The sequence below is a fragment of the Diadema antillarum genome, unplaced genomic scaffold (assembly GCF_040938485.1).
Source record: "Diadema antillarum isolate AM-2024a unplaced genomic scaffold, OU_Dant_1.0 scf00000086, whole genome shotgun sequence".
In the NCBI taxonomy this organism is placed as follows: Eukaryota; Metazoa; Echinodermata; class Echinoidea; order Diadematoida; family Diadematidae; genus Diadema; species Diadema antillarum.
The window spans coordinates 450,405-470,226 of NW_027270975.1; the positions used below are offsets into that span (position 1 = coordinate 450,405).

The 19,822-nt window shown below is 40.8% G+C and overlaps 1 protein-coding gene across 1 annotated transcript; it reads left to right on the plus strand.

Annotated features, from left to right (window-relative positions):
- The first annotated feature begins 773 nt into the window (after positions 1-773).
- On the plus strand, positions 774-18,841 carry LOC139717975 (uncharacterized). The gene is made up of 5 exons (XM_071629458.1): positions 774-882; positions 15,132-15,492; positions 16,335-16,804; positions 17,233-17,666; positions 18,251-18,841. Exons 2-5 carry the CDS (start codon positions 15,150-15,152, stop codon positions 18,711-18,713), a joined length of 1,710 nt encoding a protein of 569 aa, XP_071485559.1. The 5' UTR covers positions 774-882; positions 15,132-15,149; the 3' UTR covers positions 18,714-18,841.
- Positions 18,842-19,822: the final 981 nt, after the last annotated feature.

Below are 19,822 nucleotides of genomic sequence, written 5' to 3' on the forward strand. Positions count from 1 at the left end.
AAATACATTCTGAGATATATCCAAAAATGTTAGGGGGGAACTTACTTTTTTTGCTGAGTGTATATATATATTTATATATATGTATATACATATATATATATATATATATATATATATATATATATTATATGGATTTTATGAACCAACTTGCCTGTTATGGCAAATTACTTTTTAACATTTCTTTGGCTCATATATAAGTCAAACTACGAAATATGCCAGTTCGCAGTTCCACTTTGCGCATGAGCAGAAAAAGGTTATTCATACCAACGGGCGCATTGGTTTTTTAATTCACTGAGATAGCATTGTGATGGAATGATTTATTCATACAATCCTTACAAATGGTGCTTGCCAGCACATCCACCTGACAGAAAAAGAAATTGGTATTTGGCAATATCAATAGAGAGATTGTTAATACAGTCAGTGCAAAGTAATGAAATGGATGCTTTTCGAAGTGTTATTTGACGGATCATTCTGGCCATCTGGTCTACACAAGTTCATTCTTTGTTTGAACAGGATTGATGAATCCCATATATTGTTATGTAAAGCGTATGCGAGTGTTGTGCCCCTAACCGACTGAGAAAGAAAGAAACCAGTGTGCCCAAGAGCTTACTCCGAACTGGCTTATAGCTTGTACCATTCCTGGGGCTTTGGAGATGATCCCTGAATGGTGATATTCCCACCTTCAACAGAGGGTTCCCGCCTACTAGCATCTGGGGAGAGGTAGGTGGACGCTTGTAAAAGCGCTGGCTCCAACCGCGGGTACGCATTGCCTTCTCAGACCTGCTGGTGTGCAGTTCATATACTCGCTCTTCTACTGGACGGAAGTCGTCGTCGAGTGAAGCACTCACTTTGTCTTTCGTCTAAGCAAGTCCTGTGTAACTGGTAGGACAAATTTCGAAATTTCAGTGTATAAAGTCATAAATGTATGATCTGTGAGTGTAGTTTGACTGAATAAGAACTGCTTGGAGTTTGCAGACTCGTATCCTTGGCGACACTTCATGTTTCTGAGCTGAGGGACATATGCGTGTGTGTGTGTGTGTTCTCCAGTCGTTTATGTTACCCAAACATTTCACCGTGGCCTCTGACAAACACTTTTCCCGATTGTGACCTTCAATTGATAGGAAAGTCAATAACGCGAATTCTGTTTCATGGAGGCACAAGCCGTAAATTACTACAAAATTTGATCAAGTTCCTCGCAACCTCTGAAAGATATAGCGAAAAGAGCACGCATACTCATGGAGGACTTCTTACAGACGGTTGAGGAAACTCTCCAATATTATTGTCTCTCAATAAGCCAGAGCGTAATTAGCTCATGTACACATTGGTACAAATGACCTTTCTTTTTCCTCAGTTGGTTAGGCACTTCACTCGTTCTCAAAGTGGCTGTAAGCTTGCCCACCGTAACAGTTTATGGAATTCTGTTCGAACAAAGAATGAACTTGCGTTTACACCAGGTGACCAGAATGGTCCGTCAGTTGACATTTTAGCATGCATTCATTTCATTGTTTTGTATTGAATGCAGCAACGATCAGTATCTTTTGATATTGCCAAATACCGTTCTTGCTGTCAGGTAGATGCGCTGACAAGCACTACTTAGGCCTACATAAATTATCACACATGCTTATCTCAGTGAATTAGCAAACCAACAACATGTCTGTTGCTACAAATGACCCTTTTCTGCTTATGCGCAGAGTGGAATTACGAACTGGTCTATCGTCTTTGACCATCTACTGTGTCTGTGTGGAAAGTTTTTTTAATGATTTTGAGTATACTCTTGCACTTTACACTTGATGCCTTGTTTTGATACAGTTTAAAGGGATGATGTAGTTTTGCTGTGGTGAGGATTCAACTTTTAAAATTTTGCGAGATATAGACTAGTTTGTTACTTAGAAACCACTTTTAAAAAAAGTTAAAGAGCATGCAATTCTACGATGTACTCAAAATTAATTTGATGAAAATTGATTTAGAAATGGATGAGACATCCAAAATTAAAGCAAACAAAGCGATGCTAGTAAAAGATGGGTCCCTGACCTATCTTTTGTTAGGATCGCTTTATTTAGGATGTCTCAGATATTTCAAAACCAATTTCAGTTCAGTTCAGTTCAGTTCAGTTTTTATTTCTGCATTTTCATCAAATTTTCATCAAATTAACTCTAATTTCCTCTTAGAATTACGCTTTCACATGTTTCATAAGAGATTTCTTATCTCAAAAAAAAAAACATATAAAATGTTGGAAACCTGAAGCTCCATCTCAACCAAAACTGTTCCATCATTTTAATAGGAACAAGCTGCTTAAACTGTTTTACTTAGACTAGACAAGATCTAATATGTTATATTTTCTATGTTGTATTAGACGGAATTTGACTCTTGTGAGTTTTTTTTTATGGTTTAAGGAAGGAAAAATTGATCGAATTAATTCAAGTAAATTTACACAAAAATCACACTCTTGGAACAATCCATCTTACACGCAAACTATTTTTAAGCCGCTCGTGCTTGTCCCTCATTTTTCCTCTTTTCCATAGTTACGTTCTGCAGAACCCTCATAAATGACAAATTTTGACATTACTGATAGCCATCTGCAATTTCATGAAAACTGCTGCAGCAGGGCTTTATAAGGTGTGCATTTAATTCAATGGTCGGTTGTGACGCCTACATACCATTTTTAATGGTGTAATGATTTTGAATGGACATGCTTCACGATAGTCTGCGCTTAGGCCGCGTTCACATAGAAGTATACTATTCGGGTATTTGGGCTCGGTTTTCGAGGGCACGCGAATAGCTTGAATCGAACGATAGGATTTCCTCACACCGGTTCACATAAGAGGGCACTATTCGAAAGTACCGAATACCTGCGAAAAGTATAGCAAAGTGGGAATCGAGCTTGTTCGATTTTCTTGCAGCGTATACCGTCTCTCGTTAACGAAATAATGACAATTTTGGTCTGGATTTGCCCGTTAGCAAAAATAAGCATGTAGACTGACATTCTGATGCAGTTTAGAAATTGTTAATAAGATTTGCTGCGATGTAGGAGGAAGAAATTCCTAAATTATGCGAATAATATTATGAAGTATAATTAGAATTCTATTAATAACAATGAAGTACAAGATGAAGAGGGTTAGCATATTCCTGCGTGCTTTGGCAGAGAGATCACACCAAGGAAATTCAAAGTCTTTTGTTATGATAATGAGTTTGGCACCCCCAGTCCCTATAAATAGCAGGTATTCCCACTATTCTACATCTTTTTAAAGTATACGAGGCAGTATCCAAACATTCACACGATCACTCAACGTCAGTCTCCACTAACATTGAACAGAATACTTATCAACAATCATTCATCCGGATCAGTCATATATATCTTACAGGCATGAAGCCAGACAGTAAAGTAATGAGCCTGGTTACGGAAGTTGCGACCGCAGGTAGTATGGCAAATGAGTTGACAGTTTCTGTGACGAGAAGAGAGAGGGAGGGTTATCAAACAATATGTTATGAACCCGCAACGCGTTGGGTGGGACCCTCTTCATCTTGTACTTCATTGTTATTAATAGAATTCTAATTATACTTCATAATATTATTCGCATAATTTAGGAATTCTATTACATAACACTTCGTACAATCTTTCAGAGGGTTAGCATCTTCAAAGTAATACGCAGAAACTGTCAATTGAGATATGTTTCAGGCAAATGAAACAAAAAAACTGCTGCACATGGGCGTTCATGATAGGTCAAATTTTATTCGTGAGCAATCTGAGTAGTACCATGACAAGGTGTATGTTCCGTATGAACACATGATCACGAGGAGGAAAGAACAGCATAGTTTTGACAGCTTCTGTGAGTTACATACGTATCGTGTCCCCCATCTTCCTTATAACTTGTGAAGATGAGCTGAGAATGGTTGAAGCGAATTTTGCTTCTTGAACTGGCTTAAAATAAAAATCTCGAAAGGTTTTGGCATTGGCAACTCCTCAATGGTGACGCCTTGACTAAAAGCTGTAGTACTCGAGGCACTGCGGTAAATGTGAGCAGAAAACCGATGTATTTATGCCTGCTTATTCAATGTGCCCTTTTACCACCTAGATAGGATAGAAGTGATTACTTCTTTGTGAGGTTTTCTAGTAGAAATAAAAAGTTTAGTCACACCGTGAACCTGACGCAAGGGTTCTTTTCGACTTAAGTACTCCATGAGCACTGATAAAACACACAACTTCTCGTTTGTGAAGAAAGAAGACAATTTAATAGATTGGTTGGCAATACCCTTCTTCTGTAGTTGTTTTCAATAACTCAACCCCTTGAAAGACTGTACTGTCATTAGGAATTGCCATTATGTAATGTCCAAAAAACTCAGAGTCTGCAATCTCTGTGTTGAAACAAGAGTCGCCAGGGCAATCAAATTCTCGCTTAGAAGTAACAGTCTTGCATTATTACCTAATGAACATAATTGAGAAACTTAAGAAATGTGGTGGTGTACCGTGGTTTGGGAGGTTCTACCTTTCAACACAGGTACTACAAACGGGTGATTTCCCACGGAAAACCCGTCAGAAGAGGGCAGCACAGATGACAAGGCTGATCGATACGAATCTACCTTAACTGTATTTTCCCCTAACACATGCTGGTCAGACAGACATTACGATATTGGTGATAGATGAACTAAATGGCTCAAACGATTGTTTGCGGCATCAACTAATCCACTGCTTTCAAGCTGAGTTATAATGTTTTTTGGTGTTGTGCCATGAATTTGCGCTGAGCTCGGAAGTGTGCTCTGAAATTCCTAATGCTCGCCAACGTTCGCTGAGATAGATCAGGCAGGGAGGTGGGAGGAGATATCTCCCTGGGTCAGGCGAGTAACCTCAGCTCGGGCATTGGAATGGGAAGGGGAACCAGGCATTCCCCTGGTAGGAGGGGTGGGGCGGCCAGGATCGCGGGTGAGCGGGAGCCACGATTGTGTCCTCCACAAAGGGGTGATCGAGACTGCTCTCTGGCAGTTAATATTGTCCCTGCGGACTTGGGAAGGACCCTGGAAAGTAGGCAAAAACAAAGTGGAGGAAAAACAAAGTAGGGATGTAAAAATTCCCATGATATTGAAAAGGCATCGATGGCCTTAGGGGTCTTGTTCCCAAGACAAGTACGTAACCAATTTCCTATTGGCACTGGATGCGAAAAGATCAATTTCGGGTCTGAAGGAAGGTATAGATAAGAGCAACGAAAATATATATGAGGACGAAGACTAATTTAATTCTTCATATCTCTCCGAGATAGATTAATTATCTGCTTCTATATGAGCAACACCAGCCAAGTGAGAAACAGATAGCCAAGAGTAGCGACCCAGCGACCACGCCCAAATGTCATATGACAGCTTATTAAGTAATGGAATACTACCACTCATTTTCCTGACGTAACTGAGAGCTGCACTGTTATCTGACTTACTATGAATGTGTTGCTTATGGGAGGTGTTGCACAGGGAGGCAAGGCCTCGATGAATAGCCAGTAATTATAGCGCATTGATATGCAGATTAGCTTCCTCTCGAGACCAGACACCTTGAGCAAAGGAATTATCATTTACACAGAGTGTACCCCATCTTGAGGTGCTGGCATCTGTACGAATATTGTCAATGGATGACAGGAATGTCGATGCAGGACCCAAATTTCTTGCATGGCAAGGGAAGCCACCAACGAATTTCTTCAATGGCATTATTGTTTATTGAATTAAAGAGATGCATCAAAATTACCACCTGATTCTTGCACTGCTTTGGTTCTGCACGACTCTAGAACACGATAATGCCAACGACCCGCCGGTACGGGGTCAAATGGAGAAGAAAGAAACCAATGAACTTTGCTAAATCTCGAATTTTTGTCGAGAGAGACGACAAAATAGGATGCCCAAGATTCCTTATCTTGTCATTTTTTTTTTGTCTAGATGGCTCGCCACCAAATTAAAGCCTAAGTAGGTCGGAGATGTTGTGACTTCCCAAAATTAATGACAATCCTAATGATGCCGGTAAATCCAAAACACAGTTCGTGTTAGCAATACTCTCCTCTTTAGAGCGGGCAAACAATTAAAATATCGTCCAAATAAATCATTATTCTCATGCCTCTGCTTCTAAGAGAAGCAATAACGGGTTTCATTCCTTTAGTAAATACCCTTGGCGCTGAACTTAACCCAGAGGGTAAGCAAGTAAGACAATAAAAACGACCATTCCATGTAGAACAAATACTTTGATAATCTTCATGAATAGGAATGGAAAAATATGCATCCTTGAGATCCAGTGACGTTAAGTAGTCGGATTGCATTGATTAGGATTTCTTTAACATTTCGAAAAATTTCCATCTTGAAATGCTCATACTGAACGAACGAGTTCAGATTTTTCAAATCAATGAAGGATCTGAGATCCTCGGTTTTCTTTGGAACTGTGAATATAGTGGACAGAAATGAAACTTCCCCTGGGGAAATTTCTGATGTTGCCCCTTTCTGGTTAGCAACGAAAGAAATTCCAAATTAATTGCCGCATTTTCCTCCTCCGACAGTAGTAATTGACGAGGAATAATTTTTGTTGGGATAACCGTCAAATAAGATCTTGTAACAGCAAATACATGTAGTGTCTGAAATCCAGGGATCAGAAATAATGAGAGACCACGTCTCTTTGAAAAATCTGAGTCGTCCCGCATGTAAACGGGGACTTACTAGTTTTTCTACCTTAGATGGTGCGTTGCTGGAAAATATGACGGTATGTTCTATCCGCGTGCTACCGAACGACCGACGACGCGGTCGGTCGAAGAAGGTGACTTTTTGGCCCACGCACGAGGGGCGACTCGCCAGCATTTTTCATGTTGTTTGCAAGTCTTTCTCAAATAGCGTTTTCCCTATGGAGATCGATCTACTGCATAAATTATTATGCCCCTGTACTTCTGATTGAAAGCAAGTTTGAGCTCCTCTCGGGTCTCATGTTCATCTCATACGAGGATTTTACCGCACAGAGTAACTCCGTTGACCGCCAGTCAAGCAACGGGGGCTGAATGGACTGACCGTTGCTCCCTATAGCTGCTGTCTGCAGCTCCCGGGTGATTTTAGCATTTACTAAGTGCTAAAGGGAACATTCACTGAATCACCGTCTTTTGCACTTCTGTCAGCTGGACGGTTTTCCCGGGGATCGAGGTGTTTGCTCCTCGACTCTCGGTGCACACACCGAAAGGGAGCGTCGAGGGCGTCATGTACTGTAGGGCTCACACCTGTAAATAAAATGGACTGTCCCAGACCCCTTCACAAATTCGTACCAAAGATACCAAAATAAATGAAGAAAAAAATTAATTAAAAATCAATGATGTAGTTTGGCAAAAAACTGAATAGCTGTAGATATTGAGTATGAATTCCTCTACAAACTGCATTTAGGTTGGAAGATGAAAGCTTTTCTGATGGAATTTGAGGGGACTATATTTCATTGGGTACGTGTACGGAAAATAGGTGATTTTTTGAGTGACAAGAACTCGTAGTCTGGCTTTGCGGACCCCTGGACAGAATTAGAGCAGAACAACCCACCCTGGCAATCTGATGGATGAAAGGTAATATCTCACTTATTCAGGTTAGTGAAGATGAAACACCTCATTTCTCCCAGCTATCTTACAGAATTTTTTGAAATTTGAATTTTAACACACGTCTCTATGGGGAATTATTTACCCGTGTGAGCCCTGTAGTGTATGGATTCTTTTTTCCACGCTCTCCTTTTACGGGGGCAATGTGACCGCCTTGTCAGCTGAGCGGTCAATCCATCAGAAACTGCGAGGCCGAATTCCTCAGGGCCTTCATACAAATTGTTTGCTTCCAGCTCTATGAGCTGGTCGCCGAAGCGGCGTTTGCACTGCCTCCCACGGGCTGTGCTTCCTGCACTAAGCTCTCGAACTCCGCCTTCGGGTCGGAGCTGAGCAGGTGAGTGGTTGCAGAATTCTGGCTGATTGACTCCACAAAGTGCTCAGTAAATCAACTTCGCGGTCACACCGCGAAGGAGCCAGTCTGAAGTGCTCCCGCATGCAGCGCATGGCGGGCTGGCTCAGAGGTTTTGGAGACAGACATCTGTCCATCCATAAAGCGAGATAATTGGGCCGATAAACGTTGAATCTCACTCTTCTGCGCCGAAAGATTAGACCGCAGCTCTACCTGATATACAGCCCCGTTACCGGCGGCTGTGAACCGTTGTCTTCTGGATCACTCAGGTTTGTCACACGTCGAAAAAGATCAGTAAGCGAAGCTTATAACGCACAGTCGCACTGTGCAAGCTAACTCTCTGCCGAACACACGAAGAAAAGATGTAGAATAGTGGGAATACCTGCTATTTATAGGGACTGGGGTGCCAAACTCATTATCATAACAAAAGACTTTGAATTTCCTTGGTGTGATCTCTCTGCCAAAGCACGCAGGAATATGCTAACCCTCTGAAAGCTTGTACGAAGTGTTATGTAATAGAATCCTCACTACATGGGATGGTGAGTTGACGGTGCGGGTGATGGTGTATTCGGTGCTCGAATAGCGACTACTTTCCAATAATGCCCTCCTATGTGAACCGGTGTGAGGAAATCCTATCGTTCGATTCAAGCTATTCGCGTGCCCTCGAAAAACGAGCCCGAATATACCCAAATAGTATACTTCTATGTGAACGCAGCCTAAGGCTGCGTTCACATAGAATTATTCGGTATTCGGTATTCGATATTCGCTATTCGCTATTCGCTATTCGGGCACCGAATACACCATCACCCGCACCGTCAACTCACCATCCCATGCAGTGAGGATTTCTTCCTCCTACATCCCAGCAAATCTTATTAACAATTTCTAAACTGCATCAGAATGTCAATCTACACGCTTATTTTTGCTAAAGGGCAAATCCAGACTAAAATTGTCATTATTTCATAAACGAGAGACGGTATACGCTGCAAGAAAATCGAACAAGCTCGATTCCCACTTTGCTATACTTTTCGCAGCTATTCGTGCTTTCGAATAGTGCCCTCCTATGTGAACCGGTGTGAGGAAATCCTATCGTTCGATTCAAGCTATTCGCGTGCCCTCGAAAAACGAGCCCGAATACCCGAAAAGTATACTTCTATGTGAACGCAGCCTCATGCCCCATAGTGTCAGCGGTTATTTTTTGGCCCAGGACCGTTGTTTCGCCGCGGCGTCCTCGGGGAAACAACGGTTCTGGGCCACGTTTCTCGGATATGATCATGCGCAGAAGCGAATTTTGCACACGGCACACTCAACTACCAGCCGCGTCGTGCTCACTGACTGCGTAACTGCAGTGATATCAAATTAAAGATCATATAACCTCGCCTCATAATACCATGGACCTTTGCTAGGTCCATGATAATACGGACAAAGAGTGGCAATACAAGATCGTTGAGTTGAGGTCAAGGATAAAGTATAATTCAGCAAGATGGATAGTGCTAACTTTCCAGAATTAATAGAAAATTCAATGTGTTAGCACGCCACTTTGCTAACAAAGGCTTTGAGGTCAGGCGCACTGGGTCAACCTTAATTGTGTGTGGTACCAAAAGAAAGTTTACAACGACATCCCAACCACAGCATTCTGTGAAGGGATAATCGAACTATTCAGCTAAAACTGGGTTAGACAACCTAATCATTCGATTCATGACCGCGAACGAGCTTCAGAACCGTACTATATCTGCAGGGATTTCTTGTGAAGTGATTGGGGGGGGGGGGGGGGAAGAGAGGCTACCCGCTATTTTAAAGACACTAGACAGCAGAGTAAATAGATTTAATGCACACACACCTTTTTTTTTCCTTCCGTGTTTAATGTGTCTGGCTAAACAACACTCAGAATGGTCCGGAGATGTCTTTACTTTTCGCAGATCTGCGTTGTCGTCGCTTGAAAAGAATGACAGGGATTTTTTTTATCTTTTTTTTTTTAATTTTTATGCGATCGACTTTGCACAATGGCTACTTCAAAGTAGGCACCTCTGAATGATGAAGCTGTATCGATGGCATCTGGACATCTGTAATATTAATTTGGTGAAGAAAACAAGCTTGAGGAAAAAGAGTCTATGTGAAAACTATTAATCATTCATCCCGTCAGAAGAATGGTATCCGAATTACAGACTAAATAGACACCTACATGTAGGTACACGTAATAAGTTGTGCGTGTGTGTGTGTGTGAGTGGGTGTGCGTGTGCGTGTGCGTGTGTATCTATGGCTGTCAAGCGTGAACTTAAAAAGAATAGAAATGTAATGCAGGTTTTATTAGTTAGTGCAGAATTTCAGGAAGTCGTAAAAGAGTTAGTTTATGATCTTTTCCCCATGTTTTGAGAGTGAAACGGTTGAACACATTACGTGGAACTGTAAGGTATCACAAATATTCTGGAGGGAAGTAACATCTTTTTTTTCTGACGAATATAAACAATCTTGAATGTGAAGACAGTATTAACTGGAATTTTAGAGATTGATACAAACGAATCACTGGTAAACGACATTTTACTTAAAGGAAAAAATGTATAAATTCAAGCAGATGTAACAGTACTATACGTGTCCTGCTTGTTCTTTTCTAAGACTTTGATATTAAAATCATACCGTGAAGAGCGTTATATTGCAAAGAGACAAGGAAAGATCAATGTACATAACCGGAAATGAGAACCACTGAACGGTATTATTAAGCTTTAATTATTCACACTGTTTGCTGTTTGTTTGTTTTTTTCTGATGATATTGCATAGATTTCGATAAGTTAGATTGTGTACTAGTATAATGTGCTTAGCATACGGTATGTCGTTAGCAACCTTCAGAGTTCAGGCCATGTCAGCATTGAAAATAGGTCAGGAAACATTCCTTTCCATTATGAACCCACACAGACAACGTCCATCAAGAGAAAAATGTGAATGTATAATTAAGAAGCCGAACAAAATGTATTCATTAGGCGTTTTCACATCAGCCTGATGTTTCGAAATAGCGCGCTATTTTCTGACCTGGGAAATTATCCCGATAGCGAAATAGCGCGCTATTTGATAATGTGAACACAAATTAGCGCGCTAATTGATCGAGAAAATTTCTTTTCTGAAGGATAGTAGCGCGCTATTTAGGCGTTTCCATATTAGCCCAATGTTTCGAAATAGCGCGCTATTTTCGGACTTGGGAAATTAACCCGATCACGAAATAGCGTGCTATTTGATAATGTGAATACAAATTAGCGCGCTAATTGATCGAGAAAATTTCTTGAGTCCAACTCGGAAAATTTCCGAAATAGCAGGATAATTAATGGGAACTATAATAGCGCGGTATTTGATAATGTTCGGGCTGATGTGAATAGGAAATGAAATAGCGCGCTAATTTGCAATCGCGAAAAATATCTCGAGCTTGGATTTTTATCGAGCTGATGTGAAAACGCCTAATGATAATAGGCGTTTTCACATCAGCCCGATAAAAATCCAAGCTCGAGATATTTTCCAATTTCCAAAGTCAGCAAATAGCGCGCTATTTTGAAACATCGGGCTGATGTGAAAACGCCTAATAGGCGTTTTCACATCAGCCCGATAAAAATCCAAGCTCGAGATATTTTCCAATTTCCCAAGTCAGAAAATAGCGCGCTATTTCGAAACATCGGGCTGATGTGAAAACGCCTATTGTGAAAACGACTTGAGAAATTGGCGCGATGCATTCCATCATGCCTAGCATGTGTGAGCCGATCGATCGAGGCAAACTGCACACAAGTCATGATGAATTTTTGAGCGGGCACACACATCACTAATGATGTTTGCACACCACTCAGCTGTCGAATTAGCTCGAAAAAAATTTCGGGCTAATTCTCTACGGGCTCATGGGAATAAGAAATCGCAATCGCGAAAAATATCTCGAGCTTGAATTTTCATCGGGCTGATGTGAAAACGCCTATTGTCATGTATTTCTCAGATGTGATTAGGTCAAGAATGTTATATGTTTAGTACCAAATAAAACATCACTTGGATATAAAAAAAGCGTGAACTTCAATCCCAAAAAAGAAGCTGCTGATGATTACAGATTACAATCTTCTCCGGTTTTGAGTAACGTAATCATAGTCTTAATTTTCCTCGATAGCATCTTCAGTGTTATCTGTGTATAAAACCCAGAACTAAAACACTATTACGTGTTTAGATCAATGTAAGGGACAGTAACAAAGGGAAGGGGAAAGTTCTTTTTTTAAAACTCGGACAAGAAGAAGGATATTGCGCAGGCCCGCCCCATCATATTTTTCGCATTATGACCTTAGTTTAACCAAGGAGGTTTTATACATGGAGTTACAACTGGGTGTAATTATTCAAATTGCAGTTGTCAGATTTCTATTGATGAAGAATTCCACAGGTGCACTTGTGCCTTTGATTATCGATGTTCGAGGCCGCCGTCTTGCAGAGCAATCTGAAGATTAATTTTGAACGTTATCATAATGTTAGCCATATTTTGTTTAGTCATTTATTAAATGAAATGAAATTTTACTTATTGATAAAGCATGTAAAATAAAAGTCGATTCCGTCCATAAATGTAGGTAAAAGTATAAATCAGAGCTGTATTATGTGAAAATGTTTAAAACTGTACCATCCTGGAAAGCTGGTTTTATCTTTGTTCCGCTTAATTTCCACGAATGAAACTAATATGGAATAATCTTCAAGTATAATTCTTTATTGATTGATATATCAGATTAGCGCCCGGGTATATGCCCAGTCGAGTAATATTCATCTTTATTTCAGCATTTTTTGCTCAATTTCTATTCGCGCATCCTCGTGTCTGTACCACCTACCTTCTATAAGAAGGGATAGCGAAAAGTAATTACTATCACAAAGACATATCTTCCTTTGAAAGTGGCTGATGAGTATGCATAAGGCGTTTTCACATCAGCCCGATAAAAATCCAAGCTCGAGATGTTTTTTTAATTTCCTAAGTCAGAAAATAGCGCGCTATTTCGAAACATCGGGCTGATGTGAAAACGCCTATTGAGACACCAGTCAGTTGTCTTCGTATCTGCGCGGCAGATCCTGTTTGGCACATGCTTCAAATATTTTTGAGCGGCGGCTTCGAACATGGGATCAAAATGAATAACACTGTCGTTACTCTATCTCTCTCTTGAACCTCCTTGGTTTAACCAGGGAGGTGTTAGAAAAGGAGAGACAACTCTTCGTAATTCATGCAAACGCATGTTTTGGTTCAAAGCGTTACAATAGGCGTTTTCACATCAATCACATCGCATGTATACAGACCTTGTGTTTATACCAAGACAAACTTTTGAACATTCCGGTGAAGTTCCATTTTGTATTGCGTAATGTTATATTGTCTTTATCACTTCAGTCAGTAAATTTTCATTACAACGTACAATCATGTATTTGATACCCCAAGGTTTCACAATTATATTTTTCTCAATTTACTTACACAGTAGGCGTTTTCACATCAGCCCGATGTTTCGAAATAGCGCGCTATTTTCTGAGTTGGGAAATTAACCTGATCACGAAATAGCGCGCTATTTGATAATGTGAATACAAATTAGCGCGCTAATTGATCGAGAAAATTTCTCGAGTCCAAGTCGGGAAATTTCCGAAATAGCAGGATAATTAATGCGAACTAGCGCGCTATTTGATAATAGGCGTTTTCACATCAGCCCGATGTTTCGAAATAGCGCGCTGTTTTCTGACTTGGGAAATAGGAAAATATCTCGAGCTTGGATTTTTATCGGGCTGATGTGAAAACGCCTAATGTTCGGGCTGATGTGAATAGGAAATGAAATAGCACGCTAATTTGCGATCGCGAAAAATATCTCGAGCTTTGATTTTCATCGGGCTGATGTGAAAACGCCTAGTGTAATCAGACAAGGTTTTATTGAAATCGGACCTCAAAGGATTTTTTTCTACATATTTTCAATGTTAAAGATGTTTTTTTTTATAAAAGATGACATTATCAATTGGTGCAAATCATACATCCAATTACATGAGTTTAAAATGCATCACCTCTCGATTCTTTCATTTTTTAACAAAAAAAAATGTAATAAAATTGTTTTGGATGATAATTCAACAACTGATGCACCCTTTCCCCTATAAATCATTATTCTTGATATGGTTTTATTCAAACACAATGAAAATTGTTGGAAAATATGTCGTGCAGGTAGCAATGTATTCATCAATAATGTTCAAACTATGTTTTGTCAGAGGTAAATTATGTATCCCGTGCATCACTTCTACTTTCAGAGTAATGCAAAACAAAATGAGCGAATTGAGACTTACTTCAGGCCGATGTTTCGGGTATGGCTATAGGCTCCACATGCGAGTTCCTCTTGTTCGCAGCACAATCTATTTTCCATTTGCGGGGTTGAGATGGGAGGACTTGTGTGGGCTTTGCAGATGTTGACTTCATGCACCGTATGCATAAACCTGGCAATTGCTTGTGCTAACCTTTTGCTTGAATTCGTATGCATAAAAACAAGCGACTGCTTTCGAGCAAATGCCTTTGCTACAATTGCTAACAAGCACAAGCAATATTGCTTGATGCCCGCAAACAATTGCTCAGAGACGAAACATTTTCTTAAAAACGTATGCATAAAACGGACCTTTGCTTGTTCTTGCTAGAAATTACATACGATTTCCAAGCTCTTTAAAACGAGCTTGAGCTTTTGCTTAACTTGGATATTCGCTTTCGAGTATCATTTTCATATTCATTAAAAAAAGGCCAAAATTGTGCAAGAGTTGTATGAATCGGGTAGGATGTTTGACGTCTGTGGAGAGAAAGGAGACCTCTCTCGACCTGGTAGATCCGGGCTGTACTATCAGCAGCAGTTGGGAAAGTGATTGGAATCAGCCAGTACGTGTGTGTATAGGTGTGCATGTGTGTACATTTGTGTGAGCATTTACGAGTGTCATAATTATACCTCTTCTACTTTGTCAGGAAATGTTTCTGCACACACACGCCCTACCAAATATCCTATCAAACTCATCTATGTTCCTGTGTTCGCGCAGACGTGACGTCTCTTTTAGTCAAGCACAAGCAAATTAAAGGTTTAACGCACATGGATTTAAGCAATTGCTTGAGCTTGATATTTGCTTCACAAAGCTTGTGCTTGTGCTTCGAGCAATTTCTGAATTGTTTAGTTGAATGCATACGGCCTATTGCCTTTTTTATAACTTTCCTTTTTTAGATCAATTTGCCTGAAAGAATGGCTCCCGGAAAGAAGCGAAAGATTGATGGCAACAAGCACACGCTTGTTGAGCGCTACGAGAACGATGCTCGAAGAGCAGTGGAGAAGTACCAGACTCTACGTGACCTGGACATCTTCGTGCTGGACAATTCGATCCGGGAGAGCACGGTTGGGCAACTGAGGGGCCACACCCTGGAAAACAAGTGGAAGATTTACAACGAGGTGAAGAAGTGCGGCTTCAAGCACACCATCGTGGCCTCCTTCTCCCACATGACCCGCGTGGATGATGTCTTCATCATGCAGCTGAAGGAAAAAGGGGAGGATCCAGCGGGCCTCTGGGCTTTCTCAGAAATCACAGAAAGTACGTACATCATTACCATTAAAACATCAGAAACATCGCTTTAAAGAGTAAATCCTTCTCAATACATAAGATTTAAAGATACAAATCTATCGATTTTAATCTCTGTACGCCTTAAAGAAGAGAGAGAACAAGGACCAATGCACTGATCTGGCATTAAAACGACTGAGATAAAGACAGCCTTAACACAATGTTGATATACCTTGTCAAGCCACCAGGCGTAAACACGACTATTTTTTCAGTGATCAGCTGAAATGGGTTAATTGGTCGATGTTAAAGATCTCAAAAAATAAAATGGGAAGGGAGGTAAGGCATTCGTATCTTTGACATTGTGAACGATGGGGGTTTCGAAATATTAAACTGGCCAATCTTTAAGACAGAGACCCTGTTTCCAGAATCTACAAAATTTCCTTGGTGAAACTTTCATCGAAGGGAGACACGGTCACATACAATACCAGAAACAAAACTTTACAGGGTCAGGTCCCTGAATACTCAGTTGTGATTGGCTGATGCCTGCTTATGTTTGGTTTGGGGACTTGTATGTTTGGTTTCATCTTTTTATGCAACAGGGCCCAGGGGGTAACAAACCATGCATACACGCGTACTTAGTATGCCTTGGGGGGGGGGGGGGGCACATGGAATGTGATTGACAGTGTGGGCGTGTCTCCTATTTTCTGCAAGTTTTACTCATGGGGTGTTTTGTATACAAGTGCTGAATCACTCTTTGTACCGCTTATTAAAATTGGCATATGTGATTGCATGTATCAACTCTTGAATGCGATATGTATAACACAAGCTTCCCATTTGAAGGAGTGCTCACGTTGATGTCGTGTCTTGATCAACAGGTACCAAGGGAAAGATACCCGACTTCAAGAATGTCCCGGTAGGTATCAGGAAACTGAAACCAGCGGGCCTCTACAGCGTAATCTTTGAAGTCGATCTTGGTGATACAGTCTACGATTTCACCAAGTTTTCCATAGATGACATGTGTCAGTTGCTCAGCAAATGGAACGACTGGTGTTTCGACAATCTCAGCCCAAAGGCAAAGGTAATGTTCAGCTTCCGCGACTTACCCGACGTCATGCCCGAAGACAGCGACCGAGTGTTCAAGGTCACCAATTTCCTGGCCAGGCTTCCGCCAAATCGACGTCCCTTTGGTATGATGTTTGAGGAGCCAAGGGGAAAGTCCGTACCGGAGGAGTGCGGCATGTGGGCCAAGTACATCCGGATGGTCATGGACGCCAATGACTGGAAAGGTCACTTGCTCGCTCACGTCCACGAGAAGTTTGGCCTCTGTGATATGACAGCACTACAGGTGAGTTAACAGTGTATTCATAATGAGACTTTTTTTTTACAGTAACATGATCTGCATCAGCTAAGGATCAGTATTGAGAGTGATGGTAACCATTGAATATGTGGACTATACGATAGCATCGCTGTCAGTAACGTCGTGTAGAAGAGAAAAGACTTTTAAGGTTATGGTCAGGAAAGGTTAGCAAATGATGGATAATTGTTTTGTAGAATGTAACCATAAAGCTGCATTTCTTTTGGGGATCCGCAGCTACGACATGACCTTGGACACTGTACAGGTACTGTAATTAAAATTCAATGTTGTAGTACACTAGTATTCAAAATATGACATGGTACATCGTCCACGTGTATAAGTAGCAAGCGACTTCTTTCATTGAAACCGATGTGGACCGTATACTCAATAAGGTATTCCGTGTACTGATTGCCTTTCAGGTTCTTATGGACGGCGCTGATGGCATCTGGGCCAGTGTCTGTGCTGAGGGTGCATCCATGGGTAACGCTCCGTCCTGCGTAACTCTTCTGAACCTCATCCGTCTCGGCAACAAGAAGGTATTGAAGAAATTCAACTGTACCTACCTGCGACAGGCTGCCATTAATGTGACCAGGATCACCACGGGAATGGATCCCCACATCAAACAACCAGTCTTTGGTGCGAGAGCTGTAGACTTCGTCTTCGATCTCAATCCCGAGGAGTTCGACTTCGCAAAGTTTTTCGGTGAAAAGGCTCCCGTTCGCATCACTACCATGGCCAGCAAGGAGATGATCCAACAGCGACTTGTCGATCTCTTTGGAAAGGATCCACAGTTCACCTTGGATCTGACATACAAGATGAAGGAGCTCATCCTTGAAGATCTTCGGAGTGGCAGGTGAGATTGTTGTTCAGGTCAGGTTTTACCACATGAACTTCAGAGTAATGGCGTTGTATGTTGTGACCATAAACAACTTCTTCTTTTGTTGGGATCTACCCTAACAAGACCCCTGATCTTTTGTAGTTTCCAGTTTTCATCTATAATTATCATGTTATGTTATGTATTTTATGTTGGAATATTCGTTCACTGTCTTTTATTTTATGTTTAAAAAGTCTTTTCAATGACACTATGAAGTTCATTTTCAAGTTTTCAAGTTCAAGATTCACTCTTGGAAGACATCTCTGCGTTTTCACGTGACTGCTAAAGATATTGCACCAGAGGGCAACTGACTATGGTCTTTGACATAGTTTGGATGTGCGTATTGTGGTTTCCCTGTATTTTGTAAGATATCAAGTATCAATATGAATTAAATTTTCCTCTTCCTCATTTTGACATTTGAAGACGATTTTAACATACGTCAGAATCTGGCAAGGTTTGAATAGCTGTTGAATGAAATGCAACTATAACTGACCTTGGTTTTTCGGACGTGGTTACAGTTAAGCATATCATGATTTCTTTCCTTTCATTATGTAATGGTTCAGGAAGGAGGAATACATGAGCATGGTGGGGCTGGCCTTGCTACTCGATCGAGCCGGCGGGAAGTTGAACGCCCAAATGCGAGATGCTATTGATAACTTCAAGCTGAAGGCACCACATGCCCAATCCTTGATGGCAGAAATTCGTGAGACGTGGGACGAGTGGGACTTGAAGGAAGCGAAGAAGGGGGACAACATGCTCGAGTTCGACTCCTTCTACAACGGCTTCATGGCGCCCTACTTCTCGTGCTACCGCTGCTTGGACACCAAGAAAGCGCTTTCGGCCATCGATATGGACAACGATGGCGCGGTGGATTGGAACGAGTTCGAGACTTACCTAAAGTGGGCGCTTCATCAATATCCAAACATCAAAGATGCAGACGAGCTCCTGGATGTTGCCTTCCGGAAGGGAATCATCCCAGCGATGCAGGATGAGTACAGAAAGTGCCTTGAGGCTTCCGCAGATTAAACACATACAAACCTGCAGTCATTAATAGACAGAAAACAATTACTTCTTGGCCTGTTTACGAAACTTGGAAGTTTTGTTTTTGTATTAGGTTTTTTTTTTGTTTTTTTTTGTTGTTGTTGTTGTTTTTTTTTTTTTTGGGGGGGGGCATTTTTTCTTTAATACGCCCTGTCATAAAGAAAAAAGTCTTTATTCTTTTACTAAGTCATTTTAATTCGTGTGCAAACAATAAAGCCTCTGAGAATCACACACTGATTCCCATCGATTTACGAAATATTGCAAACGCCAGTGTTGAGAATACAACTGGACACCGTGTCTGTGTTAAATCCACAACGTCTTGTTTTGAGATGTAACAGCACATCTGCAATTCTCTCGATGGTACACACTTGCTGTTACACTATGGGCTCTCTAGTTAATGCAACAATAACTGGAACGAAAGCATGATATTATAGACTCCCAGAGTTTCTGATTATCAAAAGTTGAGAACAGCACACGACTGTCATAACATTGATAACAAGGACACTATCGTATGGGAAATTTGGTCGGAAACCATTACATCCACACGGAAACTCAGGGCAGGCAGCACTCCCTCGCTCAAAGGTTTGATCTGTTGAGATATCACCGTAACATTAAGTTTGTGTTATCAACATACAAGGTTTAGCAAAGGAATGTATCATAGATGTCCTGGAATATCTCGGAAAAGGTTGTTGTGGATATAACATGGAACACAGGTGTTTGTTTGTTTGTTTGTTTGTTTTATTTTATTTAATCACGGGATAAAATGCCCTCGATCAGCCAGATGAGGCTGTTTTTCAGAGAGGCCGTGAGTACAGTGTTACAGCAACAACAAAAACAACACAACAGTTAACAAATCAATCAAAGTAAATTAACAATTACACAAAAACACATAGAAAACAACAAGCATAACATAATGAAATACATTACAATATAGCAGAAACTAGATACCAAGAACAAAAAAAAAGAAGAAGAGGAATATAAAGGTATACCCACTTAACACAAACGCTACAAAAGAGGGTGACACAAACAAGTTCACGTAAATTCAGACAAATTAGCTCAAACATAGTTATGAAATCCACACTATAACACATACT